The sequence below is a fragment of the Tympanuchus pallidicinctus genome, unplaced genomic scaffold (genome assembly GCF_026119805.1).
Source record: "Tympanuchus pallidicinctus isolate F22 unplaced genomic scaffold, pur_lepc_1.0 scaffold4, whole genome shotgun sequence".
NCBI lineage: Eukaryota > Metazoa > Chordata > Aves > Galliformes > Phasianidae > Tympanuchus > Tympanuchus pallidicinctus.
Genome location: NW_026294758.1, coordinates 17,791,854 through 17,809,755, shown reverse-complemented (window position 1 = coordinate 17,809,755; position 17,902 = coordinate 17,791,854). Strand labels below are relative to the sequence as shown.

The 17,902-nt window shown below is 36.3% G+C and overlaps 1 protein-coding gene across 5 annotated transcripts in view; it reads left to right on the top strand.

Moving 5' to 3' along the window:
* MCTP1 (multiple C2 and transmembrane domain containing 1) overlaps positions 1-17,902 on the top strand; it is a 252,740-nt gene that overhangs the window by 79,533 nt on the left and 155,305 nt on the right. For all 5 annotated transcript variants that reach the window (XM_052700796.1, XM_052700793.1, XM_052700794.1 and 2 more), the window contains exon 2: positions 11,653-11,767. In XM_052700796.1, the coding sequence (XP_052556756.1) occupies positions 11,653-11,767 (115 nt within the window). The remainder of the gene's footprint in view (positions 1-11,652; positions 11,768-17,902) is intronic.

Here is a 17,902-nt window from a genome sequence, read left to right as displayed (position 1 = left end):
AAACTCCTGGTTTGTCCTTGGAACTGAGTAATTCTGCACAGATGAAAGTAAAATATAACTTGATTCATGATGCTTTTCATTTCTTCTGTTTAAACAAATTATTTCATTTCTGAAGATTATAATTTTGGAATTTTTGAAAAAGGAAAATAAGCTTCAAGATTTTTTTGAAAGAATTTAATAGCAAACTTACTCCTGATTCAAACGCATTGAATTGGCTAGATACAGAGTGGTTGTGAATGTGGCTAGTCAATTTCAAAGTGAATTTAATCACTGCTCTTGGAAAATCTTTGGCTTCATTGTTAGTTCAGAAAAGAAGAAAAAAAAAGGTTGCTGGTAAATGGATTGTGTGTGGTCTGCATAGAAGGTTTCATGAGAGATAGTGAATATCCTAAAGCTATAGATTTCTGAACAAATAACAAGACTATGAAGTCTATTTTGTATTAAGAGAAACTTATTTTTTTTTCCTGTTATTTACTAGTTACGTTGTTTGGTTTGTTTGCTGTATGTAACTGATAATGTCAGCATTTCCACAGTAACTATTCTGTCAACTAGATTAAGAGACAATAAGCTTTTACAATTTCTTTAAGTCTTTTTTTTAAACAGATTTTTTTTTCAGGTATTAATTGATGCTTTTTTATTATTTTTAATTAGAATTGAAGGCATATCACATGCTTACTCATGAAGCAACCTTATGTTTATATACTGATTTATAATATGTATAACTATACCTCTGAGAATAATAGATTGCTTTACAGAAAGCGAAAAAGACTGAAGTGGGCAAGGGGAAGGGCTTAATTTAAAACGTCCATGGGCAGTGCAGCATAAATGCATGGCACAGATAGGCTCAGTGGCAGTGTTTATGCACAATTTGGACATACTGTGCTGCTACCAGGCAGAGGATGGCAGCTCCAAATATCAGCCATATCACTGCTTTACTAGAGGGTCCCTGGCCAGGGGACCTTGAGTGCAGCCCTCCAGAGGTGTCCTCACCGGTACTGACCAGAATAGAGACAAGCATCAAGTAACCTCCTAAAACTAAAAAGTCAGGTGAAACTTTGGAACATCCATAAGGGGTCATGAAAATCTGCTTTTAATTAACTTTTTAAGGGGGTTTTGCTTACACTTGAAATAGATACTAACATTTTGCTCTCTAATCAATTTATCATGTTCCTGCATACGTATGTTTTTAAATTAGCTTTCAGTTGTAGGCAATTGTTTCTGTAAATGGCTGGGAGAAATTTTTTTAAGTGAAGTCTGAGGCCATTAATCAGCTCCAAGCTCCTGTGGGATAAAATAGTATGCCAGTAACTTTCTTCTCAGGAAAGCAAAATACTCCCATATTACAATTTGCTTTGGAAATTCTTGCATACTATTTGTGATTTAGAAATTAATAAATAAGTATTATTTCTTCTAGTATTACCTCCAAAACTATAAGCAAACCTTTCTCTTTTGTGATTCTAGGCTTTGCTTATAAACAATCTTCGCTCAGCTTCCCTGTAAAATGAAAATGCATGAAGGGGCAGGGCAGGGAATGAGATTAGGGAGAAGAATGCTGCAACAAATTTCATCTGACTGTTGAGCAAATTGCCCATAGTTTCAATATAATTACCATTCTGTTTTAACAACACTCTTTGAATGTGTTAACCAGGGTGGAAGAACCACAGAGATTCACAAGTGGTGAGTTCACATGAAGTGTATCAGTAATAGTGCAAAGGAAGCATCTCCCCTGGGAGTCCACTTAAATTTTAGACAGCTCTAATTACCTGGGTTTATCCATTGGATTTCTGGAAAGCTGTCTGCTTGTGGAAGGAATCAATTCTTACTCTGCTGTGTGGGCACACGCCAGCCCACTTGGAGTGAAGAGCTTTCTGGCCAGTGATGATGAATGAGGCACAGCATACAGTGATGATGTTACGTGAATAGAAATAAGTCCCTGTGAATGCCAGTTCCATCTTCAGCTATTGCTTTAGCAGAGCGCTGCTTTATTCAGAGTCCCTGACATTGTTTGTCCTTATAAATTTTGTTAACTGGAAGTTGATTTGCATTTTTTTTCCCTATTTCTATTTTACCTTGTTTTGGAACTGGAAGTACATTGCTCACTGTAAACTACATGACAGAAGATGCTGTTCTGATTTACATGACTGCCTGTCTTTCCAATGGGACATTGCGTCTAAGAAACAACCTGGGATTAAATGCTTGGGCAGTAGATACCTGTGAGTTGTCTAACCAGGAGCAGAGCAGCCACGGCTGTAAAGAAGAGCTGTCTTTGTCTCCATTTCCTGAGGCACAGTGCTGTGTTCCTTAACCTGAGGCTGGGACTTGTCCATTCTATAAGGTGTAGCCTCGCAGCATCTGTGTTATTTTATCTGGACTGTATAATCTTGTAATGTTCGTGTCATCAAACAAAGATGAGGAAAGTTTAGATGATGTAGACAGCAAACATTGAAAGGAATGGAATGTGTGCCTGTCATTGGTTCTGAGAGGGTGGGACAAGATCACTTGTGGTGGTCTTCTGTCAGCCATGTCAGTCTAGGTCACCAGAACTGCCCTGGTGGCACTTGGCTATGTTACTAAACTTGAGTCCACTCAGCTAATGGGAATTCCTATACGTTCATTCTCTGCTTTCCCATTTGTATAAATGTTGGTTTTATGGGCACTTTGAACTTGCTTCCAGAAATTTATCAGTTACTCTACTAAAACTCTTTATTTTACTCAAATTTGCCTTTGGAAAAGTGTGTGCATGGTGATTTTTGTGTTAACGGTGTTACTTGCAGTATGGAAATTACCAGGTGGTTTTACTTTGTTTTGTTTGTCTTCTGAAAAATGACAGTTTATTAGTTCTATTCTATCTTAGAGTTTCTTAAAATGTGATTATGATTCAAATATGCTTCCTTGTAACTGATGTCAATTAAGAATATTCCCACACTTTTAAAGATTTAAGACGCCTTCAGCATCTCCATAAGAACAGAGCAGACATACAAATTACTAATGAATCAGATCTGTATCTCTTTATAATAGAAAGGCAATCATCCTTCTGAAGAGTCAACTCTGATCTTCCCCTATAGGAAGTTTAGGGGCTAAATCAGCTAATAACTCAGATTTTGTCATCCATCTCCAGAGTACAAATCTGGAGTAGACTATCTGATGCAACTGGACGAAATTTAAGTATCTTCCATTGCTAATAACAGAGAGTGGCTATGCTGCCTTATACACCCAGTGCTTCATCAGTTAGCTGGCGGAATTTCTACTTCAAAGATACCTGCATTTAATTTAATTTTCATTGTCTCTTTGTTATTTATTTACATCGAATATTTATTTTTTTCTGCATCTAGGGTTTTTCTTCTCATTCTGATACCTGCCAGAGACACACACTGACTAACAGTGACTGGAAAACACTGTTTCATCTTATCTGGCTATTGGTATACTGTTCCCTATGCAAATATATACTATGTAGAAAGTTTGTTGTCTACAGTGAACATTGGTGCTCATGATGGAACAATTTTTACTTAGGAAATCTGCAAGACATTGGTGGGGTTTATCTTCTGTTTATTCTTCTGTTAGCGAAGGTATTTTTCCCTGTCTGTTATTTGATAAATCAGTTCAAGATTCAGGTGTCTTCATGAGGGTATTGGTACTGTGCAGTCCCAATATTGACAGAAATTCAAGGTCTTTCTGACAAATTCTGAGCAGGTTACTTTCTCACTTTTTCCATTTTATGTCAGCTGATGGTGAACATATTTCAGTGTCAAGTCACTGAAAGGTAGGCTTGATTTTTTTGCCTTAGGTATATATCAGGCAGTGGTGGGATTTATTATGATGGGATGAAGCTTCCTTTTTTTCCATTCAAACAGGATCACTAATACTTTTCAGTGTAAACTCTATTCTACCCCACAGCTAATTTCTGATTAGGACTGTGTTAAGGAACAGTAGAACTCTAACAGTAGCTCTGGTAATAACTTCTTTTCTTGTCACCTTACTGTCTGCCCAGGTACCAGCCTCCAGCTACTTTTCTGGGCTACAAATTGCTGCCTGTTTTCTACAAAAGATAAATAGGTTGCTCTGAAAGTAATACCTCCTATTTATTTCCATGGAAACTACAACAGGTGCAAAGAGCACAATAACACTATTTGATAGAGCAAATTCTCAGCCTCACTGTGCTCTGTTTGGTCTGTGTGAACATTCAGCGAGTGTTGATGAATGTCAGTGGATACTACTTTTTCCACATGGAGGAATTCGCTGACACCCATTTGCCTCACCCATGCTTCTGTGTCAGATACTATTCTGTCAGTCTATCCTTCTGTTGCCATTGGTTGCACAACAACAGCATGTAATGGGATATTGGTGGGAAGGTTCAACCTCTATTGTCATACCACCAACATCCACCTCTGACTCTGTGGGTAACAGAATAAAATAGAAGGTATTATTTTTGGAGCAGCCTACCTACATTTCTAAATCAAAAACTAGAGTTTTTCCTTGAGCACATCCTGTTATGCAGTATTATTTTGAAGATAAATTAAAAGGAATACCTTAGCTATTGTGATGATCTGAAGTTATAATTGGATGGTAAATCAGAAATGTATTGATTTGTCTAGCACATATATTGAATTTATTCCTCATTTCCTCTGTGATTTTATTCAAAATGGAATTACACAACACATCCTTAAATTCAGCTGCCAATTTCTCTTGAAAAGGCACTCATAAGTAAGTGAGGCTTTCGTCCCATGGTCAAGGGGACCATACAACTGCTGGTGAGGGCAAAGTGGTTTCTTTACATCAACCACTACTAGGAAAGCTGTTGAGTAGGAGCCTACTCTGGATGTGCTATTTCTTAGTTTAATGAAAAAGCATCATATGTGCTAAAAGAAGTGGCTCCACCACAAACTGAGAAATTGTAACAAATCACTTTGTTTGGAGTGTAAAATCTAAGTATTAAATGGACAGAATTTCTAGCAAAAGCAAGCTTTGCTGAGATCAGTGTACAGAATGGCTGGGAAAAAATAAGTGATTATAAAACACTGATATATCTGTATTTATGCCTTTGATCAAACCTCAGGTACAAATTCATAACTCAGCGGTTGAAATACCTAATGTAGTAATTCTAAGGTTTTCTGTAACAAAATTGTGTGTAACTAGCATATTAAAAACCTTTGAATTTATCACAGCAGTACCAAAGAAAAACAAAGTGGTAAAATTTATTTGGAATTTCTAAAAAACCCTCTTTGTGAACCCATTACGAGGAGCTGAGACGATACACTCTGACAGATCACGAGGATTAAGAGTTGGAACATGCTAAAAAAAAATAAAAAAAATAAAAGTTATCCACCATTACTTGTAAGTGGAAACACTTTCTCAGTTCTTGAAAAGTTTGTATTCTGAAGCCCTGTGCTTACAATTTATTCTATCAAGGTAAACTACTGTGTTGGTAAGAAATAGATAACCCTATAGTAATTTGGGATGAATACTGAAGTTTCTTTTCACAAAATGGAGTCTGGACAGAAACTTTAGATCTTTTTGATACAACTAAGGAGCATAAAAACACTGTAGGATGTTAGGCAGGGCATATGGATCAGGATGAAATCTGACCAACAGGAAGTAAGTTGTGGCTGCTTTATTCAAGCACAAACTCATGGTTTTGGTGTAGGCCGTTTTTATTTTCTACTCACTTTATTATCTCAGTCTCTGTAAGTGATCTGCAGAAGTAAAATTTTACAGTAGACTTGAATGAATAAAAGGTAGCAAACTGAGCAAGCAAAACATGAAGATTGATGAAAGAAGGGACAATTCAGTCGGATCTCTTCTGAGTATGAATATCACTGTGTGGTTTCCTCTGCTGCTAGACAGGACTACTGCTTCTGAAACATGTGACTTGAAATGTACTTCTAAGTACAAAGCTTTCCGAATAATATGCTTACATCTTCTGCTGTTATTTGTGCATCTATTTATTACATTTTCAGAAGGAAATCTTCAAGCTGTTCAAACTAATCACTTTTATTGTATTTGAAAATAACTGAAAGCAAATGCTCACTTTCAGTATCAAAGAGCAAGAATAGTACAAATGTCGGAAAAAATATTCCACTTACTCTGCAGAGATATAAATGTTTTTTGGGTTGTTTTTTTTCTTTTTTTTTTTTTTTAATTCTGAAGGATTATTTTTAAACAACAGATTAAATAGCTCTTTCACATGTATCCAGAAAGCTCAGGAAAGAGGAGGCTGAACGTTTTACACATTTCTCTCTGTTAACCACAGTATTTCCTGATGATGTAAACTATTCGCATACAGAAAATACTGACACATATCAACGTGTGTGTGCATGTATATGTGTGTGTGTATTAATGCTCAGATAAACAATGTCTTCATTCTGCAGAAATAATCTCAAATTTATAGTTCTTCATTATCTATGCATTTCAGACTAGCACATATGTGCTGTTGCCCTAAGCTCATGAATAGCTCAAATGCAAAATCTTTCATAGATCATCATACATTTTATCCAATTTTAAATCTTCTCAGGCACAGCTCAGGCTTTTCACATGTGCTGTAAGTAACAGCAGTATTTTTCTGTAGATATGAGTATGACAAACTAAAAAAGTAGCCACTCCTGTCTGAAGCATGTATGTTAATCAAAACCCACATTACTAGCACATACAAGATTCTATCAGTTTCTGTACACTTCTGATTTAAAATCACAGTATGTCCCTTCATTTTGGTATTGAAATAAGTTGAAATTTTAATCCAGCCTCGTTATTGAGGAAGTAGATTGAATGAAATGAAACAGTGTGTGTAGCTGTTTTCTCTTTCACATTCCTCAGTTGCTGTTTGTTGCTATCAGTTGGAACACTAGAATAAAAACTGTTGCTTAGGTATGATGAACGAGGTATGATGATGAACATAAGAAGTCTAAAGCAGGCAAATATTTTCAGGAATATTGAAAATTGCTTATCACTTCATTTTCATAACTTTTGAAGCACAATTATTTCTCATTAACTGCCTAAATTGACAGGTATTTGGATATTCAAGTTTAAAATTTCTTTACTTTACAAGCAGATGTTTTATTTATAGGGATGTACTAGATTTGGGCTCCTTCTGAAAGGAGATGATGGGGTATATTACAGCTGTAGTTTTTCTTTTTTAATACTTGTTGAATATTTTAGTTTTGGCGCTAAACAAAAAGAAAAATAAATCAAATTTTAAGATCTGTTCCTCTGAAGTGCTACTCTGTTTCTACAGTGGAGAGTTCCTTAAATCTCTTATAACCTCTGAATATCTGGAGTTAAGTCTTGCTAATTTACAGATTTAGATTGCAGGTGCACTATTAATTTACTGGGTTTGTGTAGGTGGTTAATCATTAGTAAAATTCTGAAGAAGAATGTCAGTATTTATGGTGACAGAAAAAGGCAATGCATGGTTTGCAGTGGCAGAGATGGTAGTAATCTCTAGGTTGTCAGCTGGGGACACCTGAATGTGTTAACCTAAAAATTAGTGTTGTGCTTTATGCTGTTAAATGGTAATGTGACTTCAGAAGATATACTCCTAACTTTGATAATGCCATAGAGATGATAATCAGATTCACTTTGCTTTTTGTTCTGGTGTTTTTTAATAAGCTGTGAAAAATGATATGGTACAGGAATAGTGGCAATTTTAGTCCATCAAAGCAGCATCATTCTGTTTATACATTGAGGTGCAATACTTCATACATGGGTAGTAATGTATTTACCACAATATAAGATGGCTTTTCCTTTCCCTAGTGGTGCAGCTATTAACATGTAACTAGTTTGCAGTTCTTTTACATGCTTAACATGTGCTCATCTGTTTAAAAAAATATATTGATCTGGTTGTTAGACTGCTGCATCTAGAAAATAGAGAAATAGGAAAACAGATACTCAATGAATGAGTGCCACTCACAGGAGTTATTAAAGTGTGGCCAAGTGTAAGCTGTGTATTCGGTCCAGCTTGTATAAATGATGTGTACACCAGGTATGTTACAACATCATTTGACATGCTCTAAGTCAGAAGTGAATTGTAGCTGCAGATTTATTCTTTTTATGTGTTGATTCTTACCATGTTGAAAATCTTGCCTTGGATGTCTTATTGAAAGTGAAAGCAGATTATGGTGTTACTGAAACTGTTCAGTAAAAAAACTACCCAGGGGAGCCTTGTATACTATCTATTAAATGAAGAGCACAATTGATAAACTGTGTAGTCATTGAGAACTTTGTCTCAGCCTTTCCACATGGAAAGTTTGCAGGATGGTGGGGATCTTTACCATCTGTATCAAAATTCTGTCTACAAGTTTGCCTACACTGTGAAATCAGAAATTTCCTTTAAAACAATTTAATTTGGATTTTATAGGCAATTGTGGGACTCTGATAATTAAGTCATAATTTAGCTAGAAAGATTATTCTAAAGTAAGATGATAACAGACAGCTGTTAAAAATGAATTCAGTTGTATCAAGGCATTCCATCCCACAGAAGATTTACTTATGTGAAACAGAAGTTAATTGCCTCTTTGTCTGGAATCTCAATGTTTTTCTCAAAGATTTAATAAATAATAAAAGCATTTTCAACACCTTATGTGCATTTAGAAACTAAAAGTTAAGGCTTGTTCATACCTTGTCAGGCTTCATGTCATCATCCGTTAATATACAGCTCACAGTTGTTGTGGGTCACAACAACTTTATTAATGTTTTTATGGCTACAAAGAACCTACTTCCTTGGTCTCAATACTTGCAGTGCGGAAGTTAAGAAGATTTGGTTTAGAAACTCGTGTTTGGGATAATTGTAGGATTTGATACGTTTCCAAATGTCTTGTTGAAACATTTTTAATCTTAAGTTCATTAGAGCAGAATGCACAAAAGTAGTCCTTTATGTTTTACTTGTTGCCACTTTAATGGTTAAATTTTGCAATGTTGTTAAAAAATGATTCATTGAAGGCTTGATTTATTATGGCAACCTCAACTTTTACTTACAGAATTCAAATGTTGTTTGTCTAATGTGAGAAGACTAGCTTGACTTCTTAATACTTACTTGTTTTCTTTTTCATTTTTATTTCATTCAGCTCTTTATGTCCTGCAGTATTATTACACTGCTTATCTAATCATTTCTGGTCTGCTTGACACCAAAAAAAATTAATAAAAAAAAAAAGGCACTGGAAAGGAGTGAAAAAGATAGAAATGAGGAAATGTTAATGTTAACACGGGGCTTGTGTTATAACAAAGAACATAAAAAGGGAAGAGGGACAAAGGGACTCCCCAAAGAAGATTGGAAGAACAGGTTATTAATATTGGAAAACATTGCAGTTCTTCTTTTGTACCTGCAAGTTCTTGCAGACAGACAAGAAAGTGGAGTGATAATATTAGTGATGGTGATTTACTTTGGAGCTGATAAACACCAGTGCCAGGATGAGACTGAGCGCCAGACTAGTATGAATTTTTTCCTTATTTCTGTCCTTGTTAGAGGCTAAGCATCGCAGAGGAGTGCAGAGGAAGGTAAAGAGCAAGACTTGAGGCCTGCTGCTCTGCGACTCCTGCCCTGTTGCTTGGGCCCCTTGTGGTTCACAGTCTCTCCAGCTGCAAGCTTCTTCCTTCTTGGAAGAACTGACTGTAACTCTTTAGCCTACTGATTATTGTGACAGGCAGGACTGTTTTTGTGCTTGTCTTCCCTCTTAGAAATTTTGGTCAGGTAGCACTGCTGGAATAAACATTTCTACATTCTCACATGTTCTCATCGATTACTGTAACTGACCAACTTGGCTCCCATCACTGCCTATCTTGCTTATTACTCCTTGTTGTCTTGGAAAAAGGTCCTTGACACTCCCTTGCATAACTTTCCAAGGCAAGGTGGAAATTCTGTTTTTTTTTTTATTATTTTCAACCTTGTATCTGGAGAACTTCTGAGAGGAGTTAATCCTTTAGAAGTGTGGGTGGTGGGTGACTTCTGCTATAGTCTTACAAGGTCTTTTCATAGTTTCAGGCATGCATCAGCAGTTACTTTACAAAGACAGAATTGGAAGATAAACTGTGAAAATCTTCAACACCCCCTTCCCTAAATCAAAACTCATCTAGCCATTTTCTCTGAAGTGAACTTGTTTTCAAAATCTTCATTGGTGTCTAACTCATGAGCATATGTCTCAGTGTTTGGTATGGCCAGCATTGTGCATGTTGCAGCAAAGGTTAATATATTAGGTGCAGTTTTTCTTTGGGATAACAAGACATTAAATAAATACTTTTTTCTTACAGAGCAGTTGTAACTGTGTAGCAAACATTCATATCACTCGTCCTTGAAAAGCGGGACATGACCTGTTGCTTTGTTCCTGCAGCCTGGAAGGCCAACAGTGTTTTGTACTTTACCTGAGGAGGGGTGGCAGCAGGGAGAGGGAGGGGGTTGTCCACTCTCTGCTCTGCCTTTGTGAGCCCCATCTTTAGGAAGGATGGAAAGCTGTTGGAGTAGGTCCAGATGAGGCCATGAAGATGATCATCTTCATGAGGCTGAGCATCTTTCCTATAAAGAAAGATTGAGGAAGATTGGCTTGTTCAGCTTGAAGAAGGTTCTGAAGACACCTCATTGTGCTCTTCCAAAACATAAAAGGAGCTTACAATCAGGAGAGGGATTGACTTTTTACACTGTCTGATAATGATATTACGAGAAAGGGAGAATGGCTTTAAACTAAAAGATTTAGGTTAGATGTTAAGGAGAAATTTTTCACTCAGAGAGTGGTGAGGTGCTGAAACAGGCTGCCCTATATGCAGATGCCCTGTCTCTGGAAGTGTTCAGGATCAAGCTGGATGGCATCCTGAGCAGCCTGATATAGATGACAGGAATGCTGGAACTAGATGATCTTTAAGGTCCCTTCCAACTTAAGTTTTTCTGTGTTTCTGTGATTTACGTCCTATCATAGGACGTAGTGGTGATGCTCTGTGTGTATGATGTATGAAACTTCTATCTGTACTGCGAATGAATAATATGTACAGCCATCTTAGCCTTAAAATTAAATGCAGTGTTCAAAACATTAATGGTAATTAGATGCAACTTACAGAGAGATGTGTTCAGAACTGTTCTCCAAAAATTTATAAATTTAGGAGGAAATACAATTTCTCTCCTTTGTCAACGGGGACAGCAATGTAATTACTATTCATGTGGTCCAGAGAGGTTTCTTTTCTTCTGACTTCCCTTAATTTTTTATTTCTTCTGATACAATTCATAAAAATAATCTGAGAATCCTATCTTTGCTCTGGCAAACAGTCAGAGCAAAAAAGGCATATATTGCAAATGAAGAGTTTGAATTGTGTTTATTGCCTGTAGGATATTTTTCAATTTTCTCCAAGGATATTCTTCACCAATTTCCTTCCATCATTCTGGAATTTTCAAAGCAGTGCAGTGACCTGTCTTAGCAGACCAGGAGTGAAAATGAACGTAATTAAAAAGTGAGGTTGCCATAATAAATATAAATAACAAAGGATCCTTTTGCAAATGCAAGGACAAAAAAGGGATTTTTGGGATTTCTATCATGCTGAAGACAGGCACTGGTTCTGTTAGCTGTAAGATGGGGGAATGATATAAAGCCCAGTCATAATTCAACAAGATGATATTGCCAGGGAAAAATGAACGTTATCTGAAACTTTTAGTAACATCAACAATTTCATTTTTTTCTCCTCCAGAAAACAAGTTCAGTTGGACCTAGTAATGCAGATTTTCCCTCTGGGGATCCCGGAATGTACCAACTGGACATTACTTTAAGAAGAGGACAGAATTTAGCAGCACGAGATCGTGGAGGTAAGTACATGTTGGTAAACACTATCTTAATACTTGGGAAATTGGATTTCCATTGGTTTAATTTTAACAAGATTATTAAAGCTTAAGAATCCAGGTTTTAATTTTGTGTTAGATGCTGTTTAAAACCATGTTGAGGTTCTTTGGTTCAAGGGCATGCAGCAAAAGGAACTCAGGACAGCTAAACGCACACAGGAAGAAAAGTAATAGAAGGTAATATTAGTTTACTTCTAATTTCAAGCTAGGAATGATGTGATAGATCTAATTTAACCATTCAAATTACAGCTGTCCTGTTCAGTAGTTAATTTGTTCCTTGACTGCTTAACATAAGTAATGGCTCTGTATTTTAAGACAGCAGTAAAACTCCTGTCTTTAATGGTCCAAGTGTTTCCTGTTGGTCAATCTTCTGGTCCAATGTTGGCATTTTACAATTTGCACTAAGCCACGTACAACACACGATTCCTGAAATGTATTTTGACCCACTGAAACACAACTGGCTATCTTAATGACTGCACAAACAACTGTAGCTTATTTTAGATTGGTCAGTAATGCCATTCCTGAACAGCTTTTTAAGCATGATAAATCTGGTTAATAAACTAGTGAAAATATATTCATTATGAGAGAAAAGAAAACATAGTAAATCTGCAACTGAAAAAATGGTTTTGTATAGAGGCTTTCTGTGTAAACTTGGTGAAGTTATTTGGCTGATTTCAGGTCTCAAGTACAGTAGCAGAAACCAAGAAAGCTGTTTACATCAAAGGGATACTACTCCACTGATAATTACATCATTAGAATTGAATCAATAGAATCAAGTTTACCTGGCATTCATTAAAAATAAAAATACTAAAACGTTTTGTTTAATGAGTTGGAGGGACATCCACATAGCTTGTCTGGTTTTTGAATGTTATCATGTAGTTCATTTATATTTGCCATTCCTATTGTTTATAAATGAACTGAAATGTGATTATAAATATTTTGGTTTGTTTGCAAGGAAAAAATCTGTAAATATTTTCCAGATAAAACAGGAGTCTAAAGTAAATAAAGAGCAGGAAATCTGCCTCCTGAGGTAGAATCTCAGTTTCTGAACTGAGTATTTGGTGCTCTGTAAGATCTTAAGCGCTTTGAAAGATCTGTTCAAAAACCTGCCACTTCAGAGTCAAACAACCTTGTGCTACTTCTGATGTTTCTGCAATGCCTAGATATTAAGTTATTTTGCACATTTGTCACCCTGTTTTGGAGGTTTCACTTTAGACAGACACTTAAAGGCATTTTTTGAAAACACTGAGCAAGTACTAAATTTTAGGTCAACCTTTTGGAGGAAGAAGACAGATACTGAACTTGTTTTCACAGAATAGTCTTGTGGCCTGTTTTCTTACCACAAAGAGTAGATGCCTTTCTTTCTTAATTCTTTTCTGACCATGAAAACACTCAGCCCTCTATCTCAAGCAATGGGGGGTTTGTTTTAGCAAGCCACTGCAGTTGTGTCAAGAAGAGTGTGTGCTGCCATAAAGAAGTATAAGGATTCTTCAGGTCCGGTGGGGAGCTACAGGTGTGCTTCTTCCCACAGTGACTGCATGTTTGATTTCAAAACCCAGAGAGAAAAATACAAAAATAGTAACTTGTTCAGGACACCAAGCTAAGCCTGAATATCCGCTGTTCTGCTCTGTGTTTCGTTTGTTTTCCCTTTCCCTTGGAGATTCTCAGAGTGGAGATATTGTCAGCATCTGCAAAACTAGATTCTGAGGGCACTGTGTAGGCATTAGGAAAGCACTTTGTGGATTTAGATAGCTGCTGAGTGGAAAGTGCACAGAAAAGGATTAAGGTTGGGAAGTCATTTTTCTCTGAATGCTTTCTAGAGTATATATATATATATATACTCTCTCTCTCTCTCTCTCTCTCTCTCTCAAAATATATACACATACATATATATGTATATGTATTTGTTTTAAGTAAACCCAGAAATGTTTCACTAACAATGAGCATGTAAAACTGAATTAATACTAGGAGTTTCTGTGGATACCAGAGGAGATGCAGCAAGTTCATGAAAGTTCACTAAGATATTGAAAGGTGAAGAGAAAAAAAAATATAAACACAATTCTCAAAGTTTTTGTTTGTTTGTTTGTTTTTTAATTTAAATTCTTGGTGCATAGAAAAAGGACATTATGGGAAAATAATTTACTTGCTTGCCACCTTCTCATTTTCCCATCATCACCTGTTTGGAGACACCAATGTAGACAGAATACTGTGTCTCATTGGAAGTTCATTCTGAGCCAGTACCAGCATTTCTTTTGCATTGCCTACATGCTTCACCAGTGCTTGTGTTAGGGATTTTGACCCAGAAGGTGATTATGGGACAATCTCTTGGAAGCAGTGTGTAAATATATATATCCAAATGCCAAATGGAGCTGTCAAGACTGATGTGTTGGGTATTAAAATCAGGGAGTGGAAGATTTCTCAGGAATATCATGAAGATGGCATATACTATAAGTCGTAACACCTTCTCTCCAAAATCTTCAGATTCTCTGCTTAAAGCCTGACCATTGTTCTTTTTCTGAGTTTTATGACTCTCACTCCAAAAGCATAATGAAACTATATTGTAGAAAATAATTTTGGTTTTAAATTCAGCTTTTTGCTCCTTAATTCTTGAACTTTAGTTTCACATATCTTTTTAGAAACCTGGTGCCGAACATATTGCAGTATTTGAATTCAGCATTGAATTCTCATGGCATGAATGTTCTGCACGCTTTGTCTTACCCAAATTTATAAAAAGAGTCACCATAACATTCTCTAAAGAAAGGGAAAAGATTGCAGCTTTATTTATGTGGCTAGCAATGCCAGTATTTGTCATGGCTATTAGTTAATAAATAGCACTGTTTATAGTCACAACAATGGAAGAACAGAACATTCTTAATGAGAGGACCAACATCTTGCTGTTCCTTTCTCAAAGTGTGGAAAATAGCTCTTGTTATTGCAGACAATAATTCTGCACAAGTATGTCAGAAGGAAATGTAATTATTCATTTTAAGTTCTCATTTTTATAGAAGATTCTGCCTTCAGTCTGATACAGCTTTCTTTCTGAGTACCACTCAGCTGTGGTGCCCAATGCCATCTCAGCTGTATGAGGATACAGTTTACATTTGTGCTTCTGTTAGAATCCTTTTGTGACCACAGATATGTTTTATAACTACGGGACTTGCTTTATTTAAGCCCTTCCTAAAGTAAACAACATATTTAGTTAGATTTCAACATTTGTTTTCCAAGCCTCTTTCCTTAAGAGCTGTGGAAAACTCAGTAGTTTTAACAAAAAAAAAAAAAAAAAAAAAAGAAAGAAAGTCAGTAGTATTAACAATTTAACCTTACACTTTGTATCTTTGTTCTCTTTTTTAATTTTAATTTTTTTTTTTTTTTAATAAAGTGTGTAATACCATGTATGCTTTGGGAGTTTTTTCTAGAATTAAGATTTATGGATTGAAAAAAAAATTGATATGTTACTTGTCTTTGAATTGCATGCAGATTTCATGCAGCCACTTTCAATCAGTAATATGCATTTACAATTTTTCTTTCCACTATCGCTAATATGTATAATTTTTGTAAAGAAGGAGATAGAGATTTATCCATTTTTGCTTCAAGAGTGACTCATGCTGAGATGTAAACTGAAATATTGTAGGGAATTACGTTTTAGTCATTGGTGTTCTACCATTCTCTTCAGTTCAAGCAACAATATCCAAAATATTCTTTTAAATGTTTTGAATAGATTTTCTTCGCAGTCTTCTCTTGTTTCACTGGAGCCTGGAAGCCACTCTCTTTTGTGTTCTCTGAGAAATGTGGCTTTGGCCTTTAACTGGTTAATGTCACCAAATCTCCTTGTCTCTCTGTGCAGAACATTGGTCTGTAGGGCTTCCTAAGACTTTATAACAATAGTTGTTTCTTATGTGGCTAACTGATATGGAAGCTTATATCCAAAGTGGTAAAAAAAAAAAAAAAAAAAAAATCCAGAAGTAGTGTGCAGTATGCAGTGCCAACGCTGAGTTTCAGTTTGATTGATCTCTCATTTTCAATATGAAATTTTTACATCATTCAGAAATTAGCTGTTTGAACTGAGGGTAACTGGGAGAGAGCATAGTCAAAATCAGGAAAATGTCAAGGAACTATAATAGTGCAAGAATATAGATGGATAGTTTGCTTTTTATCTGTATATCTCTTTATCCATTTACATCTCTAGGATCTGGAAGGAAACTAAGTGCCAATGAGACGTTAAGTAAAATAAGAGGAATCAGAAAGCCTTTAATATAGTTCTGATTCTACGCAGCCACAAAATATTTAAAGCACACTTATATGGGACAATACATTTAACATTTAATACAGAAAAAAAATGTATTTTGTGTTTGAGCAATGCTTCACTGTTGTAGAACACTGAAATTCAATTCTTAACTTGGTCAAAATGTAGTGCAGACAGGGTAGTAATGCAGATTGAGAAGTTGTTCATCTTCAAGATTCAGATAATTTTTTTTAAATCTGTGAAACACTACTAAGTCTGTTACATAGTCAAGAATGATGGGAACACGTTCGTGTTCTCTTTCCTGTAGAGGTGATATGAGGAGTGTAGTGTGGTGTAGTGGAATGTTTCTGATCTGGGAAGCAGTCATGGGACAATAGCTAGAGAAATGCTACTCACAGTATAACAGGTAGCCTGGATCCAAATTGTTTTTAGAAGGCATTGGAGATCAGTATTTTTGTGCTACTAAATGGAAATATTTATCAAACCCTTAAATTGTATATTTTTATTTTACTGTATTAGTCATGTCTGGAATTTTGAAGCTATTTAATCCAAAGGAAAACAAATTCCTTCTGGGATGGAAATCAAAGGATTTATACGTTAATTTATCTTGAAGTGTTTTAGAGGAGTTGCATTTCTTTGACTGAGTCAAAAATATATCTAAAAATGCATTTATTAAGAACTCTGGGAGCTGTGAATGTGTAAAATAGCTTCTTTTTAGAAACTCTATTTCTCTGTAGTGAAGAGAATTGCAGTTGTGGATTTCCATATTACTGTCAACAGATACAGAGTAGCAGTGCCCAGTGCAAAATGCAGACTGGAAAATTACTTTCCGGTTCTTTCTCTGCTCTGCCTTGATGTTTCTGACACTGTTGTTGCTGTGCAATGGATGCACTGTGGGACTGCTGAGGAGTAGCTGCTTGTGCCTTACCTCCTGCTGCTTGGCAGCAGCCAAGGTTCATACCTGAGGGTGACTGGCAAGTAATTGGCCTTTTTTGGTGAGTGAAGAGCAAGGAGGAAAGAGCAAAGTGCAGATCTGAGAAACGGGGACAGAATATGTAGACAGGCTGGGCGCTCTCCGCACATGCTGCGTACAGTTTTGTCCTTCTGAGCAAAAGGTGCCAAAGGTCACTGAAGGATGGATTCACTCTTCTGCTCTAGTTGATTCTGACCTATCTAATGTGGTGCCTGTTCCCACTGACTGGTACCTCACTGCACTTGCTCCCTTCTATCCAGCAAACTTCTTAAGTCTCCAGGCAGAAAACATGTGGCTTTCTATTTCTGTCACAGTCTGGAATTCTTATGCAGCGTAGGAGATCTTCACTGGTTGTCAGTTGCCTACTGTCCTGCTAAAAACTTTAGAACATGTTCTTCCCTTCGCATGGGCAGTTGAAAATAAGACAGTCCCTCATTTTCAGCCTACTGAACTCCTCCCTTGTATTTAGGTACATCAGAGCTGGGCTGCTTGTTTTTATTTTTTTCGTCATTATTCCATCACAAGATGATGGAAACATCTGGGGATACCACATGGCAGTTTTATGAAAAGATTGCTAAATGCAGTTCCCCCCCACCCGTGGCTTTAAAGGACTGTCTTTTACGATGAGAAGATCAAAGAGTCATAGAATGAAGATGGACTGTCCAAGTCTACTTCATATCTCAAATAAATTTGTGGTTATTAAATATTTTGAGAACATATCTCAGCTGCCCATACCATGGGATTTTACTGTGAAATTTTCTATGGTTCCAAAGTAAACAGTTGTAGTACCTTTGAAAACAGCAGTTGTGAATTTCCTCATGGCTAGCTCTGACAGACACTGTCAGTGCTGGCTCTTTGCCACCGTTATTAGAAACTGGCAAGTAAT